At 66.2% G+C, this 20,911-nt stretch overlaps 1 protein-coding gene across 2 annotated transcripts; it reads left to right on the forward strand.

Moving 5' to 3' along the window:
* Positions 1 to 2,543: 2,543 nt before the first annotated feature.
* On the forward strand, positions 2,544 to 17,703 carry GPT (glutamic--pyruvic transaminase). 2 transcript variants are annotated; one of them, XM_074943683.1, is made up of 12 exons: positions 2,544 to 2,863; positions 5,014 to 5,167; positions 8,840 to 8,929; positions 9,608 to 9,716; positions 10,612 to 10,745; positions 11,628 to 11,871; positions 12,746 to 12,825; positions 13,214 to 13,350; positions 14,089 to 14,263; positions 14,567 to 14,722; positions 16,174 to 16,286; positions 16,632 to 17,703. In XM_074943683.1, exons 1-12 carry the CDS (start codon positions 2,559 to 2,561, stop codon positions 16,720 to 16,722), a joined length of 1,788 nt encoding a protein of 595 aa, XP_074799784.1. In that variant the 5' UTR covers positions 2,544 to 2,558; the 3' UTR covers positions 16,723 to 17,703. The 2 variants fall into 2 exon arrangements, with proteins under 2 accessions (XP_074799784.1, XP_074799785.1); XM_074943684.1 differs by lacking the exon at positions 2,544 to 2,863 and adding an exon at positions 4,431 to 4,518.
* Positions 17,704 to 20,911: the final 3,208 nt, after the last annotated feature.

Here is a 20,911-nt window from a genome sequence, read left to right on the forward strand (position 1 = left end):
CCCCGTGTCCTGGCCAAATCCCAGTGGCCATGATTCCACTGCGTCCCCTTTAATTTCAGCTGGACACAGGATTCTTCTTCACTTCCTCTCCTAAAGCGCTCTGTGCTGTTACTGCTCGCTGGGACGGCTGCTGCGCTCCACCCCAGCAGTGGCTGCAGGAATCCCTCAAGGGTCGGCGCTTGTAAATCAGTGTATTAATCACCTTGGGGTCCTTGCAGTGTGACTGTGCCCCCAGGCCCAAGTGTCCTTCCCCTGGCTCCCTGGGCTGGGGGCCGGTCCCCTCGCCACCCAGAGGCCTTCTTGCCAGCGCTAATGGGGGGGGGGGTTTACAAGGCTCAGCTCTGCCTGGTGCCAGACTTCCGCCTGTTGGCGCTGCCCACTGGCGCTCTTCCCCTCACCAACCTCCCGGCAAGACCCAGAGACACCCCTCCCAATGCCCCTTTGCTGGGTTAAATAGCCACGGGAGCAGAACTCGAGCCGGGGGGCCAGCGGGAGAAGGGAGATGGAAACGGACCGGAGAGCTGCACAGAGGCTGCTGAAGGCAGTGCAAGCTGCAGAGGGGAAGGCGCTCGCACCGACAGAAGCCAGCGTTCAGGAAGCTGAGCCCAGGCCTCGCGGAGCAGAGGGGCAGCGGGTGAGGGCGTTACAGGGTGGCTGCTCCAGACAGGAGGCGCTGCAGTGGAGGGGACATTCTCCTGCACAGAGAGCTTGGCGTTCGGGGACCCGGCCATGTATAAGCTGCAGTGATAGCTTTCGGCTACGCGGGAGCCCTGCCGGAATGATCAGAGCAGCAGACTAGCAGCCAGGATGCCCTATTCCTGGCTCTACCATTGGCTCACTGGGTGACCTTGGGTGAGTCATGGCCCCTCTCTGTGCCTCAGTTTCCCCATTGGGAAATGGGGCCCACCCTGCTCTCCCAAGGGGACTGCAAGGTGTCAAGCACATTGAGATTCCTGGAGGGGAGTCGGTCTGCTTGTGCTGTAGGGACCCAGGGACTGATCCAAAGCCAACCTGCCTCAGAGCTTGGCAGCGGCAGAGGGGAGAGCTCCCCCTACTGAGTCACCTGCCCTGTTCCCCTCAGCACAGCGCCCCCTTGTGCCGGGCAGGGGCATTGGGGTAGGGGCACTCTGCCCTTGCAGTTAGCGCTGTCCCCAGTGCCCCAGCAGAGTTTCATGTGGCTATGGGATTGCGCTTCACTCCCTGTCCCACTCTGCTGTGCCGTATTTCTGCTGAACAACTGCCATGCTCCACCCCAGAAATGGCTGCATTTCAGTGGTGCGGGAAGGGAGCCCCATACACAGCCTGCAAAGCAGAGCACACTGGGATGACAGTCACCCCAACGAGGCTCAGAACTGGGGAGAGAATGGCTCAGCTGCTCCCTGACACCGGCTTCCAGCCCTTCAGTGCCCAGGGGACTCGGGCCCCGCAGTCCCCACCCAGGCTGGCTGCCTGACTGGCCCAGGCAAGATTTCACTGGGCCCAGCCCATTTGGATTGGGCAAGAATCAGCCAGAGCCGTTGCCCCAAACTGAACCCCAGAGCTCTTGAGGGCTGGAAAATCCCCAGCCCATTTGCTGATGGCTGAGCCAGGGAGACCCTGGTCCCGCTCAGCGGATCCCTGCGGCGGTGGGGTGCGGGGCCCTTCTCGCGCTAACCCCAGATGCCGAAGAGCTGGTTCGGATTGTTTCCAGCTCACCCGGCTCAACTGAAAACTCCGGCTCCTCCGCCCCAACCTCTGCCCACTTCTGAAATTCCCCCGTGAGCACCACAGCCTTGGATCATACCGGCCCCCGGCCAGCACTGTGAAACCAATTCCTTGCTGCACAGCGGGCCCCTCACCCCACTCCCTGTGGCCCTGGCTGGTCTTGCTCCATGCCGCTCTGCCTGCCAAGGTGCCCCCTTCACTCCACAGTGAGGTGGTGCCGTGCTTGAGGGGCAGTGAAGGCCATTGTGCCACACTGTCTGCATCCCTGCTCCCATCGCCCTATTCTGGGGAGGAGCGGCCTCCCCTGAGTGGATCGCAGGCCGCTGGGTGGCTCCGTGCCCAGAGCTGGGTGCAGTTGACGTTCTCCAGCTGGCCCTGTGATCAACTCAAGCGGGGATGGTGGACTTGAGCATGGCTGAGCACCCATTACCCTAGGTCAGCCGGCGCAGGCTGGGCCCGGGGCCTCTGGCTGGCTTTGGGAGAGCCCAGCTGGTTGCCCAGCTCAGAGAGGGTCAATGCCCATGAGATTCAGGAGTTATCAGTGGGTCCCTGTTCTAGGCTTTTCCCCTCCCACGGCGATTATTAATTCCTGAAATGCTTCAAAAACTCCACCTATTGACAGGAAAGCTCCTGCATCATTAACGGGTTGCGTGGGTGAGCTGGAACACTCAGTAACAATCGGTCTCTCACCTTCTATGGTGGGTCTCAAAGTGCTTTACCAAGGTGGGTGAGCACTGTAACAAACTGTTCTACTGTGTGCCATATGCACTATACTGCCAACAGACAATGGAGATTCTCCTCTACACCAAGTGGCATGAGCCAGTGCTTTCAGGACTGGTTAATCTGAGCTGCCTATGCAGGATGGCAGCAGGTCCTGGGTGGTCACTCACAGATACTATCCCCATGTTACAGAAGGAGAAACTGAGGCACAAAGAGATTTATCTGACTCAACCAAGCTCACAGAGCAAGTCAGGGATCAAACCCAGGTGTCCGGGTTCCCAGCCCCACCCCCTGCCTGCGAGAGGAGGCTGCCTCCCCGGATCAGTCCGCTTGAACTGTTTAACCTGCCGGGACCCAAGCTCAGTTGGGTTCTACAGTTGGTGACATCGTTAACGCCCGATACCTGGGAGACAGCCCAGCTGGCCTCGGGCTCAGGCAGGTGAGTGGTGACTTGCAGCGTGTTCCCCTAGGTGGCTGGAGGGGTGTTGTTAGGGCAGCAGAACGTGATGGCTTCTGTCCCGGCTGGGCCACTGACTCACTGTGTGACCATGGGCAAGTCCCTTCCCCTCTCCAGGGTTTGGGGGAAGGGTGGGGCCATGAACCACCCACCCTTCTCAGGTGGTTCCCAGAGGCTGGGACCTATGGCTGGTGGGTATGTGTCACCCCTGCCCCTGGCTGCAGTGAGGCGGCCCACATAAGAACCCAGGCAGATCATCTGAACTGTTCAAGTGTGTCTCATAAGCTCTATACTGCTGCAGCTAAGGGAGAGTCTCCTTTACCCCAAGTGATCCAGGCCTAGTGGCAGAAGGTGCCTGGTTTTCTCTCCCTGCTGCTGGGCATTAAGCCTGGGTTGGCCAAGGAGGCAGGTCCCATTTGGGGGGGGGTCACTTTGCCCCAAGGTTCTCTGCCTTGAAAGGTGAGGAGAACGGGGGGACCTGGCCTCACCCTCTTCCCAGCACTGGCTGTGGGGATTGGGGGGGGCTGTTGACCCATCCAGGAACGGCCCAGAGGGGTGACGTACTGCCAAGCACCGAGTTCCCCACCCTGCAGCACAGCTCCCCCTACTGCCGCACCAGGGAACTGTGATCAGCAGTGACTCAGAGACGAGAGCGCCCCCTGCTGAGCCTCCCAGCCCACTCCCTGCAGCGCTGGCTCAGAGGGGAGCGCACCCCCTACTCCCTGCAGTGAGCGGCTCTGTGGGCTGGCGCGTTCAGCGGACCTGTGCCCCGGTTTTGCCGCCTCATGTGCGGAGGGAGTTGTGCTCCAGGCCTGGCCTGGTGGACACAGTGACCTGGGCTCCGCTGGGTGGGTGGGGCTGTAACATCGCTCAGCGCCCCTGCCCGCTCCCCAGCCTGATACCCCCGAGCAGGCTGTGGTGAGAGGAGCCCTCTTCCTTGGCCCCTTTGGGCAGCCCCACAGGTGTTACTGGGCACATCCCAGCATCCCAGCCCGCGGGCCTGTAGAAAGGCCTCTGGTGTGTATGTGTCTACAGTGTGCTCCACTGCCCTCTACTGGATGGAATCAGAACCACTTGACTGTGTGTCCTAGGCGCCGTACCACCTGTGGCTGGTGGCGATTCTCCTTTAGCTCCAGTTGCAGGAGCCTGGTGGCGGGGAGCCTGGGCACCGTTCTGAGTGGTGGCACCGTGACAACCACGACAGCCACTGGCAAGATACAGGGGCCTCCGGCTCTGCTCCGGACGCCCCAGGCCCACCGTTAGCCATCCAGCCTAGCCCTGCCGAGCCCTGGCAGCCCCCCGGGCCAGGAGCGCGGGAAGGGGGAGATAAAAAATCCAGTTTCCCTCCTGGAGCCTGGTGAAAAACACTGTGGGGGGCTGGGCGGGGGGGTGGGGGTGGGGGCTTTCTGCCATTGTGCCAAATGGGCTCCAGTCCTGGCAGGCTCCCAGGGCCTCCCGCGTCCCTTTCACTCCCTTTTCTTCTCCCTCCCAGGCCTGTGCCTCTTTCAGCACCGGGCTGTCTCCTCCCCCGCGCCCCCCGCCCCCCTTTCTGCCCCTTCTGCCCGGTATTAAAGAGCTTCTGAGCAGCTGGCTCCAGCTCTGCGCCTGGGAACCCGGGGCGCCTCCCGAGCATCTGGGTAGGTGCTCGCGTCCCGCGGGGGGTCACGCCTGGCTGGGGAGGGGGAGGGAGCAAGACAAGGACCAAGTCCCTGGAGGCTCCGGGGTGGGGTGGGGGGAGGGAACTGGGCCAGGGAAGAGGGGAGGGAGCAAGACAAGGACCAAGTCCCTGGAGGCTGCCGGGGGGCGGGGGGGGAGCGGGGGGAAGAGCCAGAGCCCAGATCCCTTCCCCTGGTCAGTTTCCTTCCCTCCCTCCCCGGGCACCTGCCGCCCCCATCCCTCCCCAGCCCGGATCCGCGGCTCCCCCTCAAGCCCCAGCTCCAGGGACGTCCCCCCGCCAGCCCCCCGCTCCTCCCGGGCGGCTCCCGCGGCATGAAGGCGCTGCAGGCTGCCGGGGCTGCGCGGGTGGCAGTGGCTGCGCTCAGCCGGGCACCCCCGGGGGCCCCGAGCCCCGGGCGCCCCGGCGCCCCGCTGCCGCCCCCGGCTCTCAGCTCCCTCCCCTTCTTGCCTTGCAGAGCTCGGGCGGATCTGGCCAGGATGGCGGAGAACGGGCTGCGGGACAAGGTGCTGAGCCTGGACTCCATGAACCCGTGGGTGAAGCGGGTGGAGTACGCGGTGCGGGGCCCCATCCTGGCCCGCGCGGTGGAGCTGGAGGAGGAGCTGCGGCAGGTAAGGGGCAGAGCCGCCCCCTGGATCGCTCGGCTGGGGCCTCACCCCGTGCCCGCCCCGGCTGTCCAGGCTGGTTGGGTCGCCAGCCCCTCGGGGCAGGGACCCGCTGTGCTGTTTGTACAGCGCCTGGCACTGTGCGGCCGCCCGCTCTCAGGGGCCCCTGGGGCGCTGCCGGAATAGACACAGTGTTGTTAGTAAGAGTTAGACCCCCTCCGCGGGCGAGGCGGGCATCACCATGGGCAGGTCCTCTCAGCAGTGCCCACTGGGCCCCCTGGCCTCCCTGTGCCCCCCAGTGCCTGGACACCTGTCCCCCTGTCCCCCCAATGCCTGAGCACCCTGCCCCCTGGCCTCCCAGTGCATGGGCACTTTGCCCCATGCCCCAAGTGCCTGAGCCCCCTTCATGGGCCCCGCATGAGCCCTCCCTGGGTCCGATCCTGAGCAAGGCCCCCCAGCTCCTCTTGAAGCCCATGGGAAGCATCTCCTGGGCATGGGCCCTGCTTTCCTCTGAGAGCACAGCGCCAGGCTCCTCTGACAGCTGCCCTCCAGTCATCGGGTCCCTGGCACCCAGGAGGGCGCCCAGCTGCTGATTTCTTCCCTGCGTGCTGGGAAGCCCAAGGTCTTGAGCAAAGCCCTGGACGTTGCCTGTGAATTAGCTGCACTTAGTGCCCTCAGCCCAGAGCCCTGTGCAGACTCTGTGGGTGCATTTCCCAGGAGCCCGCCAGCACTACGGAAATGCAGCCGCTTCTGGGGTGGAAAGGGGCAGCGCGCAGTAGGGCCAGGCAGCAGGCCGGGAAGGGAAGACAAACTCCACGTGGAACTGCAGAGGCGCTGGGGCAGGGGGTGGCCGGGTGATACTCCAGGCAACGAGGAGCTGATGGGCAGGAGAGAGACTGCTCGCACTTGCAGGCCCTCAGTTCTGGGGCTGGGACATCCTCTCCCAAGGGGATGGAGCGGGAGCCCAGTGCCTGCCACACTGACAGATCCTGCCAGACCCCAGGGACTGCCACACTGGCCGTGCCCTCATCCGGCGCCCTGTCTGGTTCTGCCTGGTCAGGCCACCCCACCAGCTGGAAGGTGAGGCAGGGGCGGGGCCAGTCACCAGGGTTACACTTGCACCTAGGCTTGTACTCTGCACACCTGGGCGCAGGTGTCTCCCTGGCCTGACATGGGTGGCTCACTTACATAACCTGGCTCCAATCCCTGTGTCACTCTTCCCCTCTCCTCCCTCTGTCCCCACGCCAGGACCCAGGCTGAGGCAGGAGGCTCCCAGAGGGAGGTGATCCAGGGCTGGGAGCTCCCATCTCTGGCACTGGCTGCCGCTCTGGTGGGTAGCTCTGTGCAGGGGGCTCAGCGAGGTGCTGTCCATGCCCGCTAGGGCTGGGCTGCGTCTCACTGTCCTGGTGAACTTGCTAGTGGTGGTGATGTGCGTGCAACCACGTGGCTCGGGGGCATCCAGTAAAGGTTAATGGGTGGGCAGGTTACGGCCCAGGCAGGCTCCATGCCGCCTTGCCAGGGATGGCCGCTCCCTCACACTGAAGGGCAGGGGGGGATGTCCCTCCTGCCCTGACAGCCACTGACAGCTGCAAGGTCTGGGCCCTTCCTGCCCGTTCCTGGCACTGTCTGGTCTGGCAGGTGCAGGCAGGCTCCAGGACAGGGGCTTTGACAGCCTCGCTCACCCTGGCACAGGGCGTCAGACCCGGCAGCAGTGACCGTCTGCCAGCCTGGCCTAACACAAGCGGCTGGCCAGGGCCGGGAGTGGTTGACAGCCCAGTCAGGGCGTAGGGGGTGCAGTGGCACTGGCCAAAGAGAGGCTCCAGGTCTGTGTGTAACCCCTGCCCTGGCTGAGACCTGTAGCTGCAGACAAACCAACCTGCACACAGAGCCAATCTGTGGGCACTTAGGGCTCCAGGATACCCCGGGGCTGTGTGCATGGGCACCTGCAATAACTCATCAACAGCCGGGTTGGGATTTGAATCCTCTTGCTCCAAAAACCCAGGCTCTGCCACTTGAGCTAGAGGAGAATCTCCTCAAGCTGTGAGCAGTACAGGGCCTATGACACAGCTGGGCAGTGCTGAGTCCATGCAGGAGAGGGCAGTGGTGTGTGGGTGTGGTCTCACCAGCCAGGCCTCCCCTCCTCTCCCAACAGGCTGTGGCTGTCCCCTGCCCAGTGACTGCTGCATGCTATGAAGTGCCAGGGGGGCAGAGGTTGAGCCCTCTGTAGTTAGCAGTGGCAGCAGGCTGGGTATGCCCCTGGCTGGGAGGGTTCCTCTGGCACCAGCAGGTTATGCTTTCCCAGGCCTCATGGCATGGTGCCACCTTGCCGGCTGCTTTGGCTGCCTCTCCTGCAGCTTGCGGTCAAAGGAGCCTGTCTCGCTGCCAGCCTCTGACCAACCACCACAAGGGATGGCCCGGTCCCCTGCACGGCCCCCATGCCCGCCCTGGATTGCGTCCAGCTGGCTTGGCAAGTGTCACGTCCCCACCACGTAGCCCACGTCCCCAGGTCCATGCCATTGCTCTGCACACACAAGCGGGGTCCCTCGTCCCTGCACGGGCTCTGGGCTCAGTCCCCTGGGGGCCCCAGACGGGGGTGGGGGAGACAGCCTGTCCCATCCCAGCAGCTGGGACACAGTGGGGCCCGCTCTCCCTCTCGCCCTGACCCTGGGGGCGCCTGGGCCCTGGGAGGGGCAGCACAGGGCAGAGGGCATCATGGATGGAGCTGAGAAAGGCCTGCCCTGCCTGGGGTCCTGGGGATGGGCAAGCATCCCTGGGGCGTGGGGCATGGGCTTGGGACAGGCAGGCCAAGCCCAGAGCCACTCGGCTCCTTGCAGCTCGTGTGCCCTGCCAGGGCCGGGCGCTGCCCTGGTTCTTGGCCCTGATGGCCAACCGGAGCAGCGCAGGGCATTCCCGTGCCGGGCTGACTGTGTGTATCCCTTGTGCAATGCCTGGCACGGAGGGTTCACCCGCACAGGTCAGGGCAGGCATGTGGCGAGGGGCAAAGTCCCTGGGGGCGGGGTGGGGGCACTTTCCCCAGCTGATCCTGGAGCCAAGTGCAGCGTCCCAGGCTCAGGGTGACGCAGGAATTCTTGCTTCCGAGACGCGTCATCCCGAGGGCACTGACCTCCCTGCCTGCGTGGGTGCTCCAGGTTGGGCATGCAGCCAGGCCTGGGACGCCCCGGCCCCGCCCACAGGAGGCACTGTGGGGAGCGGGGGCAGGAGTGCCGGTGCAGGAGCCTGGCTGGCAGGGACCCAGCAGCTCTGCTCCGGCCTGGCTCTGTGGGGTGGGCGCGCCGGCTGCGGGGCAAGTCGAGGGCTGCAAGGCAGGTGCGGCAGGAATCCGCCAGCCGGCAGCCTCAGTCAGAGCCCCTCACTGCGGTGCTGCACTGGGCAGCGGGACGTGCTCGCCCCCCACAACCACAGCCCACTTAGGGACACCAACGCCCCAGGGTGGCGCTAGGGGGTGCTGTGCTGCAAGGCAGGGGTGCATCAGGAGGGGGGGCTCTTCCCTCTGGATGCAGGCCCCGGGGTGGCGCTAGGGGCGCTGTGCTGCACGGCAGGGGGCGCTCTCCCCGCTGGATGCAGGCTGGGTATCATAGCTGGGGGAGGTAGCGCCCTGGCAGGGGCAGCTTTCCCAGGGTTGGCTCCATTCTCCCTCCTCCCTCTCTGCTCCCACAGGGTGTGAAGAAGCCTTTCACAGAGGTGATTAAAGCCAACATTGGCGATGCCCACGCCATGGGCCAGCGCCCCATCACCTTCCTGCGCCAGGTACAGCAGGGCTCTGCCACCGCTGGGAGTGGGAAATGGGGGGGGGGAAAAGGGGCGACCCTGCCCTCCGATCTGAGTTTGGGGGACAGGCCTTGGGCTGGGCCCCTGCCACTCTGCGGGTGGAGGTGGGGGTGGGGAGGGAGCTGGAAAGAGCCTGTGCTGAGTTTGGGGGTGGGCTATAAAACCCAGCCAGTGTGGCTAGTACCCCTCTGTCTTTGTGCAGGGGACACTGAGGCACAGGGAGGGAAGGGTTGTGTCTGAGATGGCTCATGGCACCAGTTGTGGAGCCAGCAATAGAAGCCAGGAGTTCTGGCACCCAGCCCCTCCCCTGCCCCTGGCTCTAACCACTGGCCAGAACTGCTGGGCCATTAGACCAGAGCAAGGGGGCACAGGACACAGACAGTGGGGATGAAAGGGCTCAGGAGCCTGTGGAACTCACTGCTGCAGGAGCTTGGTAACTCCGGGCATGGGCTAGATGCTGACGGCCCTGAACTGAGATGCTGCCAAGTCAGGACTCGAGGCTCCTCCCTGCAGCCCCATCACATGGAGCTGCGGGCCCTGCTGGTCCCCGAGTTCCCTGTCAGCCAGGCTGCTAGGCAGGGAGGGCTCCTGGGGTGGGGGCAGCTGCGTGGCTGTGGGGTGGAATGTGGAGCAGTCTTGAGGCTTTGTGCCCTGCAGGTCAGCGCCTTGTGCCTGTACCCCGAGCTGCTGAGCAAACCCCTCTTCCCCGACGATGCCAAGCAGAGGGCACGCAGACTGCTGGCAGCATGCGGAGGGCAGAGCATCGGTGAGTACCCCCCCCCCGGGAACTCAGCCTGCTGCCCCCCACAGGAACCCAGCCTACCACCCCCCCAGGAACTCAGACTGCTGCCCCCACCCCAGGAACCCAGCCTGCTGCCCGTTGCCCCCCTCGGGAACCCAGCCTGCTGCCCCCCACCCCCCAGGAACTCAGACTACTGCCCCCCCGGAAACGCAGCCTGCTGCCCCCCGCCCCCCAGGAACTCAGACTACTGCCTGCTGCTCCCTGGGAACCCAGCCTCCTGCCCACTCTCCCCCAGTCCAGTGTGCTGCCCGCCACCCACAGCCCAATGGGCTGCCCATCCTCCCCCCAGTCCAGCTTGCAGCCCCCTCCCCAGTATGCTGCCCACCCCCTCAGGCCCAGGGCGCTTCCAGGCCCCCACCCAGCCACAGCAGAGTCACACGTGGCCCATACGAGACCCGCAGGGGCGCGTCCAGAGCCACACGGGACATCTGCTTGGCTAAGGGCCCAGGCCTGGCCGCTCTGGGCGCACAGTGCCCACAGGCGAGGGCTGGCACAGCCTGGTAGCCTTGCTGGTGCCCTCGAGGGCGCCACATACAGAAGAGCAGGACCCTGGAATGTGTTAAAATCTCTGTGTAATCTACTGGGTGGCTTCTGGGGTAGATGAGTTTGGGGGGCTCCGGCTGACACCCCAAATCCCTGTCCCCGGGAGGGGCCCCTCCAGGGCGGACGGGTGCCCCAGAGACGCTGTCCCTGTTCCCTGCATGGCTGACAGCATCTCTCCAACCGGGAGCACTAACCCCCGTGATGCAGCCCCCCCCAGCCGGGCCCCAAGGGCAGCACCCCCTGGAGCCTCCTCTGTTCACCAGCAACCCCCGGCGTCTGCTACCCCAGGCCCTAGCTCGGGTCTCTCCCCTGCCAGGTGCCTACACTGCCAGCCCTGGCATCGAGATCATCCGCCAGGACGTGGCACGGTACATCGAGAGGCGGGACGGGGGCATCCCCGCCAACCCGGACAACATCTACCTGTCGACGGGTGCCAGTGATGCCGTCATGGTAGGGTGTCCCATCCCCCCCAGCAATGGGCACACGCCGGGAGGCTGCAGGCTGGGACTGAGGGGTATCAATAGAGCTGGGTTGGGGGGGAGTCCAGGAATGTGGGTCGGGAGCGAGGGGCACCAGCAGAGCTGGCGGGGTGGGGAGCCCCAGGCTGGGCTAGCAGGGGGCCGCGGGTCGGGAGTGGGGGGCACTGGCAGAGCTTGGGGGAGGTCTCTGCTCCCACTGGGATCTTTACTCTCTCCCGTTCCTGAGCTCTCGGTGCCCCCGTGCCCGGGGAAGAGTTGGTCTCTCGCTCTGCTGCCTGGTTGCTGATGCCCCTGGAGCTCCCAGGACCCCTCCCCCTGAGCCCCTCCCGCCCCGCTCTGGGCCCTGGGCCACCCCTGTTGGCTTTACCCTCAGGGCAGCGCCCAGGGGGCTGGGACCCAGCTCTTACGCCAGCGTTGCCTGGGTGCTCGGGCAGCCTCACAAAGGGCCCTTTGTGCCATGCTGGGCACAGCCCTGGCAGACTGGCAGCCACGGGCCTGCTGGGAACTCAAAGGCTGGGATAGTGGGGTGGGGGAAGGGATGACAGAGGGGGGCAAGAGGGGTATGGGGAGGCTGCCTCAAGGTAACCTCTGCGAGGAGCAATGGGGGGCAGGTGTCTGACCCAGCCCTGCACCCCTGTCCCTGGGGGTGGGGGGTGCTCCAGGGCCATGTGAAGTGGTCCAGTGGGCACTGCCCAGAGCATCAGTGGCCCTTTGGTCCCAGCCCCCAGGGCCCTGCTGCTCCTCGGGGGGAGCCCTGACCCAGGCCCTCGTGCCCCTCTGCCCCCCTGCGCTGCGGCCCCGGTGGACCCCTGGCCCCTGCGCTGCCCCTGCCCATCCCTCCCTCTCTCCCCAGACCATGCTGAAGCTGCTGGTGTCGGGGGAGGGCCGGTCGCGGACGGGCGTGATGATCCCCATCCCCCAGTACCCGCTGTACTCAGCTGGCATCGCCGAGCTCAACGCCGTGCAGGTCAACTACTACCTGGACGAGGAGCACTGCTGGGCGCTGGACATCGGGGAGCTGCGGCGGGCCCTGAGCCAGGCCCGCGAGCACTGCCAGCCCCGGGTGCTGTGCATCATCAACCCTGGGAACCCCACGGGTACCGCTGGGGCGGGCAGGGAGGGGAATGGGACAGGGGCCTTTCTCCCCCGGGGGCCGCCGGCTCTGATCCAGCCCCAGGGCAGAGACTGCCAGGCTCAGTGGGGCCCAGGGGATCTCCAGAGGTGCCCAGCCAGCACCTGTCACCAGCCCTTAACTCGTTAACTGGCTCTTTGAACAAAGCTCCAGCTTCCCCCTCACCAGCCAGGGGGCCGGGTACTGAGAGGTCAGCGCAGGGGGGCCAGGTCCAGGTAGCAGCTGAGCCCCGCAGCCAGGGTCAGGCAGAGGCAGGGTGGACTAGGGGTTACAGCTGGGCACGGGAAGCCGGGACTCCTGGGTTCTATCCCAGCACTGCCAGACTCTGTATGACCTTGGGCCCATCTCATCCTCCCCCTGCCCCCACGCGTCAGTTCCTGGCTGTAACACGGGAGCGACCCTGAGCCACCTGCCAAGGGCCTGTGCTGGGAATTAATGCTTGTGAAAGGCTTTGAGATCCGTGAGTGGGCAGAGGAAAGGGGCATGGCGACCCAGTGTCTGGGGCACTGGCACCACGACTTGGGTGCCATCCAGGCAGAGTGAGGGGCAATGGAGCGAACAGTCCAGCCCAGTGCTGTGCCCGCCTCCTGGCCTGTGCCCCCAGTGCTGGGGGGGACGGTGTGGGGGGCAGCAGGTCTATGGGGCCCTGTATAGAGCTGTCCCCCAGTGCCAAGGTGAGTGAGGGAGGCCTAGGGGGCAGGAGATCGAGGCTGCTGTGGGGCTCTGTGTGGAGCTGTCCCCCAGTGCCAGGGTGGGTGAGGGCAGCGTGGGAGGGCAGGAGGTGCTGGCTGGTGCGGGGCCTCCCTGTCCCCCCTGATGGGCTTGTCCTGTGCCCACAGGCCAGGTCCAGAGCCGGAAATGCATCGAGGATGTCATCAAATTTGCGTGGGAGGAGCAGCTCTTCCTGATGGCCGACGAGGTGAGGGCAAGAGTCGGCTCCCAGCCCCGACTGCCCCACGGCCAGGCTCCCTGTCCCGGGGTGCGGCTATCTCGGGGTCGGGGGCAAGTGTCTCTTTTGGGGAGCCAGCCTGGCGCCCCCCCACCAGAGGGGCGGGCAGAGCTCCGGGGCTGCCCATGCCCAGAGGAGTGGGCGGGGCTGTAGGGTCCCGTGGCCAGGTGGGTGTTGGCTCTGGCGTGGCCTGTAGGGTTGGCTGTATTCCTGGAGGTTTCATGATCACACAACGTCATCTTAATTAAAGATTCATCTTTGACTCCTGGAGACTCCAGGGCAATCCTGGAGGGTTGGCACCCCTAGGCCTGCCTGTGGGCCCGGTGGGCGCCCTGACCCCCCTCTTTCCCCCCCACAGGTCTATCAGGACAACGTCTATGCCGAGGGCTCCGAGTTCCACTCCTTCAAGAAGGTCCTTTTCGAGCTGGGCCCCATGTACTCGAGCGTGGTGGAGCTGGTCTCCTTCCACTCCATCTCCAAGGGCTTCATGGGAGAGTGAGTGGCCCCTGCCCGCCCCTGGGCTGCCCCACGCCCCGAGGGCAGCCTGCCCAGTGCCCGGGGCTTGGGGCAGAGCACGGCCAGTGGAAGCAGGGAGTGGGCAGCCCACCGAGTCAGCTGCTCAGGCCCTGCCCGGGGCCCCCCGTCCAACCTTCGGGGCGGTTCTGACCCGGAGCTGAGCCCAGCCGAGCTGCTCACAGACCTGTACACGCAGCCCAACACCCCCCACGGCTTGTGTGTCGCGAAAGCATGACATGCCGGGTGGCACCGAGCCGTGCCCCTTTGCCCTGGGGTCCCAGAGACCTCGCCCCGCAGGGGGCGCCCCCATGGGGCAGGAGGGACACAGCCCCCAGGGCATTGAGGGGCGAGGTAGAGACTCATGGGGTGCCTATGGGGGGAGCAACAAGTGATCCCTCCCAGTAGTGGGAAGCCAGGCCCCAAACCCCAGGGGTCCTAGAGGGATGGAGGACAGGCCCTGCCCCCAAGAGTCTCAGAGGAAGGGAGAGCCAGGCCCTGCCCCGCAAGGGTCCCAGAGGGACGGGATAGCCAGGCCCTGCACCCCAGGGGTCCCAGAGGGAGGGGGGAGCCAGGCCATGCACCCCAGGGGTCCCAGAGGGAGGGGGGAGCCAGGCCCTGCACCCCAGGGGTCCCAGAGGGAGGGGAGCCAGGCCCTGCACCCCAGGGGTCCCAGAGGGAGGGGAGCCAGGCCCCATGTCTCACCCTCTCATCCCCCAGGTGCGGGTTCCGCGGCGGGTACATGGAGGTGGTGAACCTGGATCCGGCTGTGCAGCAGCAGCTCTCCAAGCTGGTGTCGGTGCGGCTGTGCCCGCCCGTGCCCGGCCAGGTGCTGCTGGACGTCGTCATGAACCCACCGAAGCCTGGCGAGCCCTCGTACCAGAGCTTCATCCAGGTAAGTGCGGGGGGCTCGCAGACAAGGCCCTGATCCCGGCCACCAGCCCCAGCCCCTCCCTGAGGGGCACCCCCCACCAGCCCCATGGGCATCTTACCCCATAGCCACCAGTTGCCCCCTGCACCAGCCCCAGGGAAGGCCCCATCCCCGCCCTCCACCACCCCCATGGGCCTCTCACCCTGACCCCCAGGCCCTGCTATACCCAAGTGCCTGTCGCCACTTCCCCCTGCCTGCAGCCCCTCCCTTCTCCCCCACAGCAGCCCCCTGCCACTCAGCGCTGTGGGTCTCTCTCTCGGCTCCCAGGAGAAGCAGGCCGTGCTGAGCGACCTGGCCCACAAAGCGCAGCTGACCCAGGAGATCTTCAGCCAGGTGCCCGGGATCCGCTGTAACCCCGTGCAGGGCGCCATGTACTCCTTCCCCAGGATCCAGATCCCAGCCAGGGCGGTTCAGGAGGCCCAGGTGAGAGCTGGGCATGGAGCAGCCTGGGGGGGCGGGGGTGGGGGAGCAGGGCCTAGGGTTGCCAGGTGTCCGGTTTTCGACCAAGGGACCCTGGTGGCTCCGGTCAGCACCGCTGTGTGGGCCGTTAAAAGTCCAGTTGGCAGCGCAGTGCGGCTACGGCAGCTCCCTGCCTGCCCCGGCTCCGCGCGGCCCCGGAAGCAGCGGCCTGTCCCCCCTCCAGCTCCTAGGCGCAGGGGCAGCCAGGGGGCTCCAGGTGCTGCCCCCTCCCCATGCGCAGTTCCCAGCCATGGGAGCTGCGGGGGCAGCGCCAGCAGATGGGGCATCGCGCGGCAGGTGCCGGAGAGGGGACGTGCTGCTTCCGTGAGCTGCCTCGGGTAAGTGCCACCCGGGGCCCGCGCCCCTCACCCCCTCCCGTGCACCAACTCCCTGCCCCAGCCCTGACCCTCGCCCACCTTCCAAACCCCCCAGCCAGAGCCTGCACCCCCTCCTCCACCCCAAACCCCTGCCTCAGCCCGTAGCCCCCCTCCCACACTCTGAACCCCTCGGCTCCACCCCCCAGCCTGGAGCCCCCTCCTGCTCTCCAAACCCCTCATCCCCAGCCCCACCCCAGAGCCTGCACCCCCCAGGCGGAGTCCTCTCCCCCTCCCGCATCCCAACCCACTGACTCAGCCCGGAGCCCCCCTCCCATACTCCGAACCCCTCGGCTCCACCCCCCAGCCTGGAGCCCCCTCCTGCTCTCCAAACCCCTCATCCCCAGCCCACCCCAGAGCCTGCACCCCCCAGACGGAGTCCTCTCCCCCACCCACATCCCAGCCCACTGACTCAGCCCGGAGCCCCCTCCCACACCCTGAACTCCTCATTTCTGGCCCCACCCTAGAGCTCGCACCCCCTCCCACATCCCAACCCCCTGAGCCAGCCCAATGAAAATGAGTGAGTGAGTGAGTGAGGATGGGGAGGGTGAGCGACCCGGAGGGGGAGGGGGGAATATGGAGTGAACAGGGGCGGGACCTCGGAGAAGGGGCGTGGCAGGGGCGTGGCCTCGGAGGAGGGAGGGGGCTTAGGGTGTTCAGTTTTGGGTGAGTAGAAAGTTGGCAACCCTCGCAGGGCCAGGGGAGAGCCAGGCACGGAGCAGCCTCGGGGATGGGGTTGGGGGAGCAGGTCCGGGGAGAGCCGGGCACGGAGCAGCCTCGGGGATGGGGTTGGGGGAGCAGGTCCGGGGAGAGCCGGGCAGGGAGCAGCCTCGGGGATGGGGTTGGGGGAGCAGGTCCGGGGAGAGCCGGGCACGGAGCAGCCTCGGGGATGGGGTTGGGGGAGCAGGTCAGGGGAGAGCCGGGCACGGAGCAGCCTCGGGGATGGGGGTGGGGGAGCAGGGCCAGGGGAGAGCCGGGCACGCAGCAGGCATCTCTGCTCCCCTCCCAGCTCCCCTAAGCCCAGCCCTTGCTCCTCCCCAGGCCCGGGGCTTTGCCCCAGACATGTTCTTCTGTCTCCAGCTGCTGGAGGAGACGGGCATCTGCGTGGTGCCAGGGAGCGGCTTTGGGCAGCGAGAGGGCACCTATCACTTCAGGTAAGGGCCCCCCGGCCACGCTCTGCACCCGGGTCCCCTGGGAAGGGCTGGCAATGTGGAGCCGGGAGAGACCCGGCGGTCTGCACCCCCGCTCGAATCCTGACACCCACCCCCTCCGCCCGACTCCCACAGCTGCTCACACCCCGAGTCCTACCTGCCATCCTCCTGCCCCTCAATCCTGACCCACAGCCCTGCCCCCTCGGCAGGTCTCTGACTCCCGCTTTCTCTTGTGCCCGCTTGCGCCCAGCTGTGCAGGGTGATGGGGGGTGTTAACGGGAGGGGGCGGGGGCTGGCAGGATGGGCTCAGCCAGGTGCCCGGGGCTGAGGGGATCTCTCTGCCCACAGAATGACCATCCTGCCGCCTGTGGAGAAGCTCCAGATCCTGCTGAAGAAACTCAGCCAGTTCTATGCCAAGTTCACCCGGGAATATTCCTAAGGTGCTGCCCGGGGCAGCCGCCTGCTCTGCCCTGCCTGTCCATCCAGCGCCCGCCGGGGGCCGGGGCAGCTTCTCGCTCTGGCCGTGGGACTGGCAGGTGTCCATGCCCCCTCACTGGAATCCACCTGTACCAGCCCAGCTGCCCCGCTCGACGAGTGCTCCTGAGGGGTGCCAGGCGCTCTGGGGCTGTGCCCTGCCCCCGACAGTCCATCTCCCCCTGCCCGGCCTTTGGGGGTGGGGCAGCTCTGGCACAGGACACACCAGCACCAGGCAGCCGTGTGCCAGCACGCTCGCAGCCCCTGCCCTCCCCACCCCCGTGGCCCAGCTGGCTGAATTCCCCTAGGCCCGTGCAGCCTGCTGGGCACCGCTGGATGAGGTGCCCTGGCATTGCCAGTCAGTGGGACCTGCGGGTGGGCTCCAGCAGCACCCTCTGTGGTGCACCCCCATGCTCCCTCTCACGCACGTCCCCGGGCCAGGCTGTGTCACCAGCACTGCCCCTGCCCCCTGATCGAGGCCAAGCTCCAGGTGCCCACCAGCTCCTCCCCACCCACATAGTGCCTTGAGCCATCTCGTCCTGAAGTGCCTTGTTCCCCCACCTCCTCTGCTGGCCCCCGTGCCCTGCGAGGGGGCAGCCCAGCGGCTCTGTCTGCCCCACAGGCCAGGCCAGCAGGGCTCCCTGCGCCACCCCCTTCCCCGGGCTACAGCGGGTCGGACAGAGCCACCCAGGGACCCAGGCTGGGCACACGGTGCCTGCCCAGGTGGAGAGCTGCCTGCCGGGGGCATGGACAGCTGCAGCCCACGGAGGGACGTGCCCAGCCCAGGAGGGTCTAAGTGTCCCTGTTTGAGCCTGCGGGGCTTTACTCTGCCCCTGCCCAGCTCGTCCCCAGGGCCTCCCTGCGCCCGGGTCCTGGGCAGAGACGCGGCCGGGGGCTGCGCGTGGGCCTGACCTGGAGCCCCCAGAGCAGCAATAAACAGTTAATGACTGAACAAGGGCTGCCATGCTGTGTATGGGGGGTGGAGGTTCATTGCTCTGGGGTGGGGGCACGCTGGGACACACGACCACCCCAATCCCTGCCAGTGTACGGCCCCGCAGGAGTGAGCGCCACCCCCGTCTGGCCGCCCCACTGTGGGTCTCTGCAGCCCCCTCGTGGCTGAAGGATGAAGAGCAACAGCTCTACTAAGCAGGAACCTGCCCCACATACTGCAGCCAGCCCTTGCCAGGCCCGAGGGGCCTGCTGTGTCTGGGTGTGGGGCTGGCCGGGGTGGGCGCAGTGATGCTGGGGAGCTCGCCAGCTTTCACCCCTGTTTTGTGCTCAGTGTAGCTGGGCCCTGGAGCCACAGGGCCGGGCTGCAGGGAGCGGACGGGACTCAGCATCCCATGGAGAGCGAGCCGGGTTCCCTGGTTCTCCCGTGGGGAGGTGGCCACAGCTGGGGGCAGGGGAGACATCCTCATGGGGCAGAGGACAGGAGCTCGGGAAAGGAGGAGGCCGGGGAGGGAGGTGCGTCCCTGGGGATGGAGTCAGCTCTCTGCCCCACTTAGTGCCATGGTTGATACAGGGGCAGGACATGGGGCCGGGGTTAAGCTCAGGGGTCAGCCCCCGGTCATGTGTCCTGTCCCCCGCACCTGCCCCACTCAAGACTGGCGCCTGCAGGATGCCCCGCCGGACTCCCAACAGCACCGAGAGCGTGGGAGGGCACCGTCCCTGGGGTGAGCACAGCGCCGGCGTCCCCTCTGTGATGAGCTGCAGAACGGCCACTGTACGCCTGGGCTCGGAGACATGACGGCGCCACGCGGCCTGTGGCACCCTGTGCCCCCTGCCACTGCCCAGGCCTCGCCCCTCTGCCTCTGCATGCCGCGCCTGCCGGCCGCCTGGGCCACTAACAGCCGCTGCTGCCCTGCCGGGGGGTCAGCACCTGCCAGAGCCAGCCGGGGAGTCGCTGCAGCTTGGCTGGCACTTGGCACTGCCCGATTCTGGTAGGGGCAGAGCTCTGGCTGCCCAGGCCGCAGCCAGCTGACTGATAAACCCGCCGCTGTTTGGAGAAGGCTGGTTGGTGTCAGGGCAGATCCTGGCTAGGGGCGCTGGGCCCTGATGAGGGGCCAAGTCTCTGCCAGGCGTCAAGGGCAGAGCTCCCTGGGAAGGCAGGAGGGCTGGAGCCCAGACGAGCAGTCTAGGAGGCGGAGAGGCCGTGTGGCCTGCCCTGAAGCAGAGTGGGACCCCTGGGGGGTCTGCCCCACTATGGGGTTTCTCCAAAGGACTGTTTACAAGGTGGGGGGAGTGTCACAGCGATCCTGTGGATCCGTGACAGTGGGGTAGGACGCTGCTTGTGGAGTAGGGGGGGCGGGGTGAGGGCGCAGCCTGGAGATATGGGTGGGGGGTCAGGGTGCTGCTGGGAGTAAGGACTGGGGGATCAGGGTGCCACCCTGATGTCAGATACAAAGAGGGTCAGGGCACCACCTGGGATAGGTACCAGGGGGGTGGGGGTGGATCAGGAGGGCTTGGCCTTGTTTCAGCACCCATCAGCCCGAGGGCTCAGCCAGCAGAGCCGCTCTGGGTATGAGGAGCCGCCTGAAACCCAAGCCGCAGGCTTGGCCCATGTCCGCTGCCCGGAAGCTGGCCAGGCTGTGTGTGCCTGGCAGTGCCTCGGCAAGGCCAGCCCATGGGGCGCGAGCTCTGTCAGCAGTGGGCACCACTGGGGAAGGAGCAGTCGTCCTGCCCCAGCCAGCAGAAGCAGGTTCTCTTCAGCAGCCAGCTGGATGGCGCCGTCCATGCACCACCTGCCCTGGACCCAACCTGCCATGAGGAGCAGGACAGCACGGCACGAGCCGGGGCCATGTGGGCGGCAGGAATCGAACCTGCAACCTGACCCCCAAAGCACCAGTGCTAAGGCCAGACCCTCCAACCCAGCAGTGCTCAGCAGGCTGCGATGTAGAGGGCGACATGGACGTGGGTCACCAGGACACTAGTAACAGACAGGGTCTTTCCTTCTACCATCTCACGGCACGTCCCGAGGCAGGGCAGGAGGGGAAACTGAGGCACAGGGAGGGGAAGGGGCTTGGTCACACATTACACGGCAAGTCAGTGACAGAGCTGGGAAATGAAGCCAGGTGTCCAGACCTGCACTGAGGTGCCCTGACCCACCAGGTGAGGCTGCCTCTGCCAGGACAGTCCCAGGCATTTGTAGCCAGCGTCCCCAGGCAGCTTGTGTCACGCAGGCAGAAGTGCGACTAGGACAGGCTGAGAATGGCCGGGCGCTCGCCCACGGTACTGACCGTGCCAGCCCCAAAGGGGCTCTTGTCTCTGACTCACCCGTCGGGCACCCAGGGTTGATGATGCACAGCACTTTGGGGGGTGCAGTGCCCCCAGCTTTCCCAAGTACCCGCCTTGATCTCCCCAATATCCAGGGCCCAGGCTCCTCCTCGTCCACGTGGTACTGCACCCCAATGGCACCGGTCAGTGCTACGGCATCCGCATAGAGAGGGTGCCCGGGCACCAGCAGCAGCATGCCCGCCCTCCCGGGGTCCTGCTCATTGACCACCAGGGAGAGGACAAACTGGGCAAGAAATCAGAGAGGTCAGACAGCTCGGCTCTGACCTCCCGGCCCCCAGGAACATGGAACCCCCTGCTCCCAGTGGCATACACCACCTCAATAGCTGAGCTCGCCCACCCCCACAGCTTCCAAACAGGGCCTGTCCAGCCCTAGGAACTAGGTGAGCCATCTGCTCCCCCAGTGAGACTGTAGGGAAATCCCCATTCACTGGGGGTGCTGTGGGGAGCGGGGTCGGGGCGCTGGCTGTGGGGGACCTCCCAGCTACTCCATTCCCAGCCTTACCCAGCAGGGGGTGCTGTGGGGAGCAGGGCAGGCGTTTTGGCGGGGGGAGGAGCTCCTGGCTACTCCAGTCCCAATCTCTCCCAGCAGGGGGCGCTGCAGGGGGCGCAGGCTGGGAGCTCCCGGGCAGCTCAGCCATGGCAGACGTGGCGTTATGGTCTCTCACATGGTGCTAGGATTAGCGACTCGGTTACGTGGGGGAGCTCAGCAGCTGGAGGGGAGCCCGCCCCCTGGCCCCGCACCTGGGCAGGGCAGTGCCCAGGTTACCTTGCGTATGAAGGTGATGGGTTTCCGGCCCATCACATGTGTGGCTTGGAGCTGCAGTCAGTGAGCTCCTGTCAGGGTCTGGGTGCGCCCTAGG

Source organism: Natator depressus, chromosome 2, assembly GCF_965152275.1.
Source record: "Natator depressus isolate rNatDep1 chromosome 2, rNatDep2.hap1, whole genome shotgun sequence".
Classification (NCBI taxonomy): Eukaryota; Metazoa; Chordata; order Testudines; family Cheloniidae; genus Natator; species Natator depressus.

Bases quoted from the DNA above. Each gene is read 5' to 3' on its own strand.
- GPT (XM_074943683.1), top strand. From the start codon at position 2,559: ATGCAGGATGGCAGCAGGTCCTGGGTGGTCACTCACAGATACTATCCC. The intron at 8,930-9,607 runs GTACAGCAGGGC...TGTGCCCTGCAG, and splicing joins CCATCACCTTCCTGCGCCAG to GTCAGCGCCTTGTGCCTGTA. The intron at 16,287-16,631 runs GTAAGGGCCCCC...CTCTGCCCACAG, and splicing joins GAGGGCACCTATCACTTCAG to AATGACCATCCTGCCGCCTG.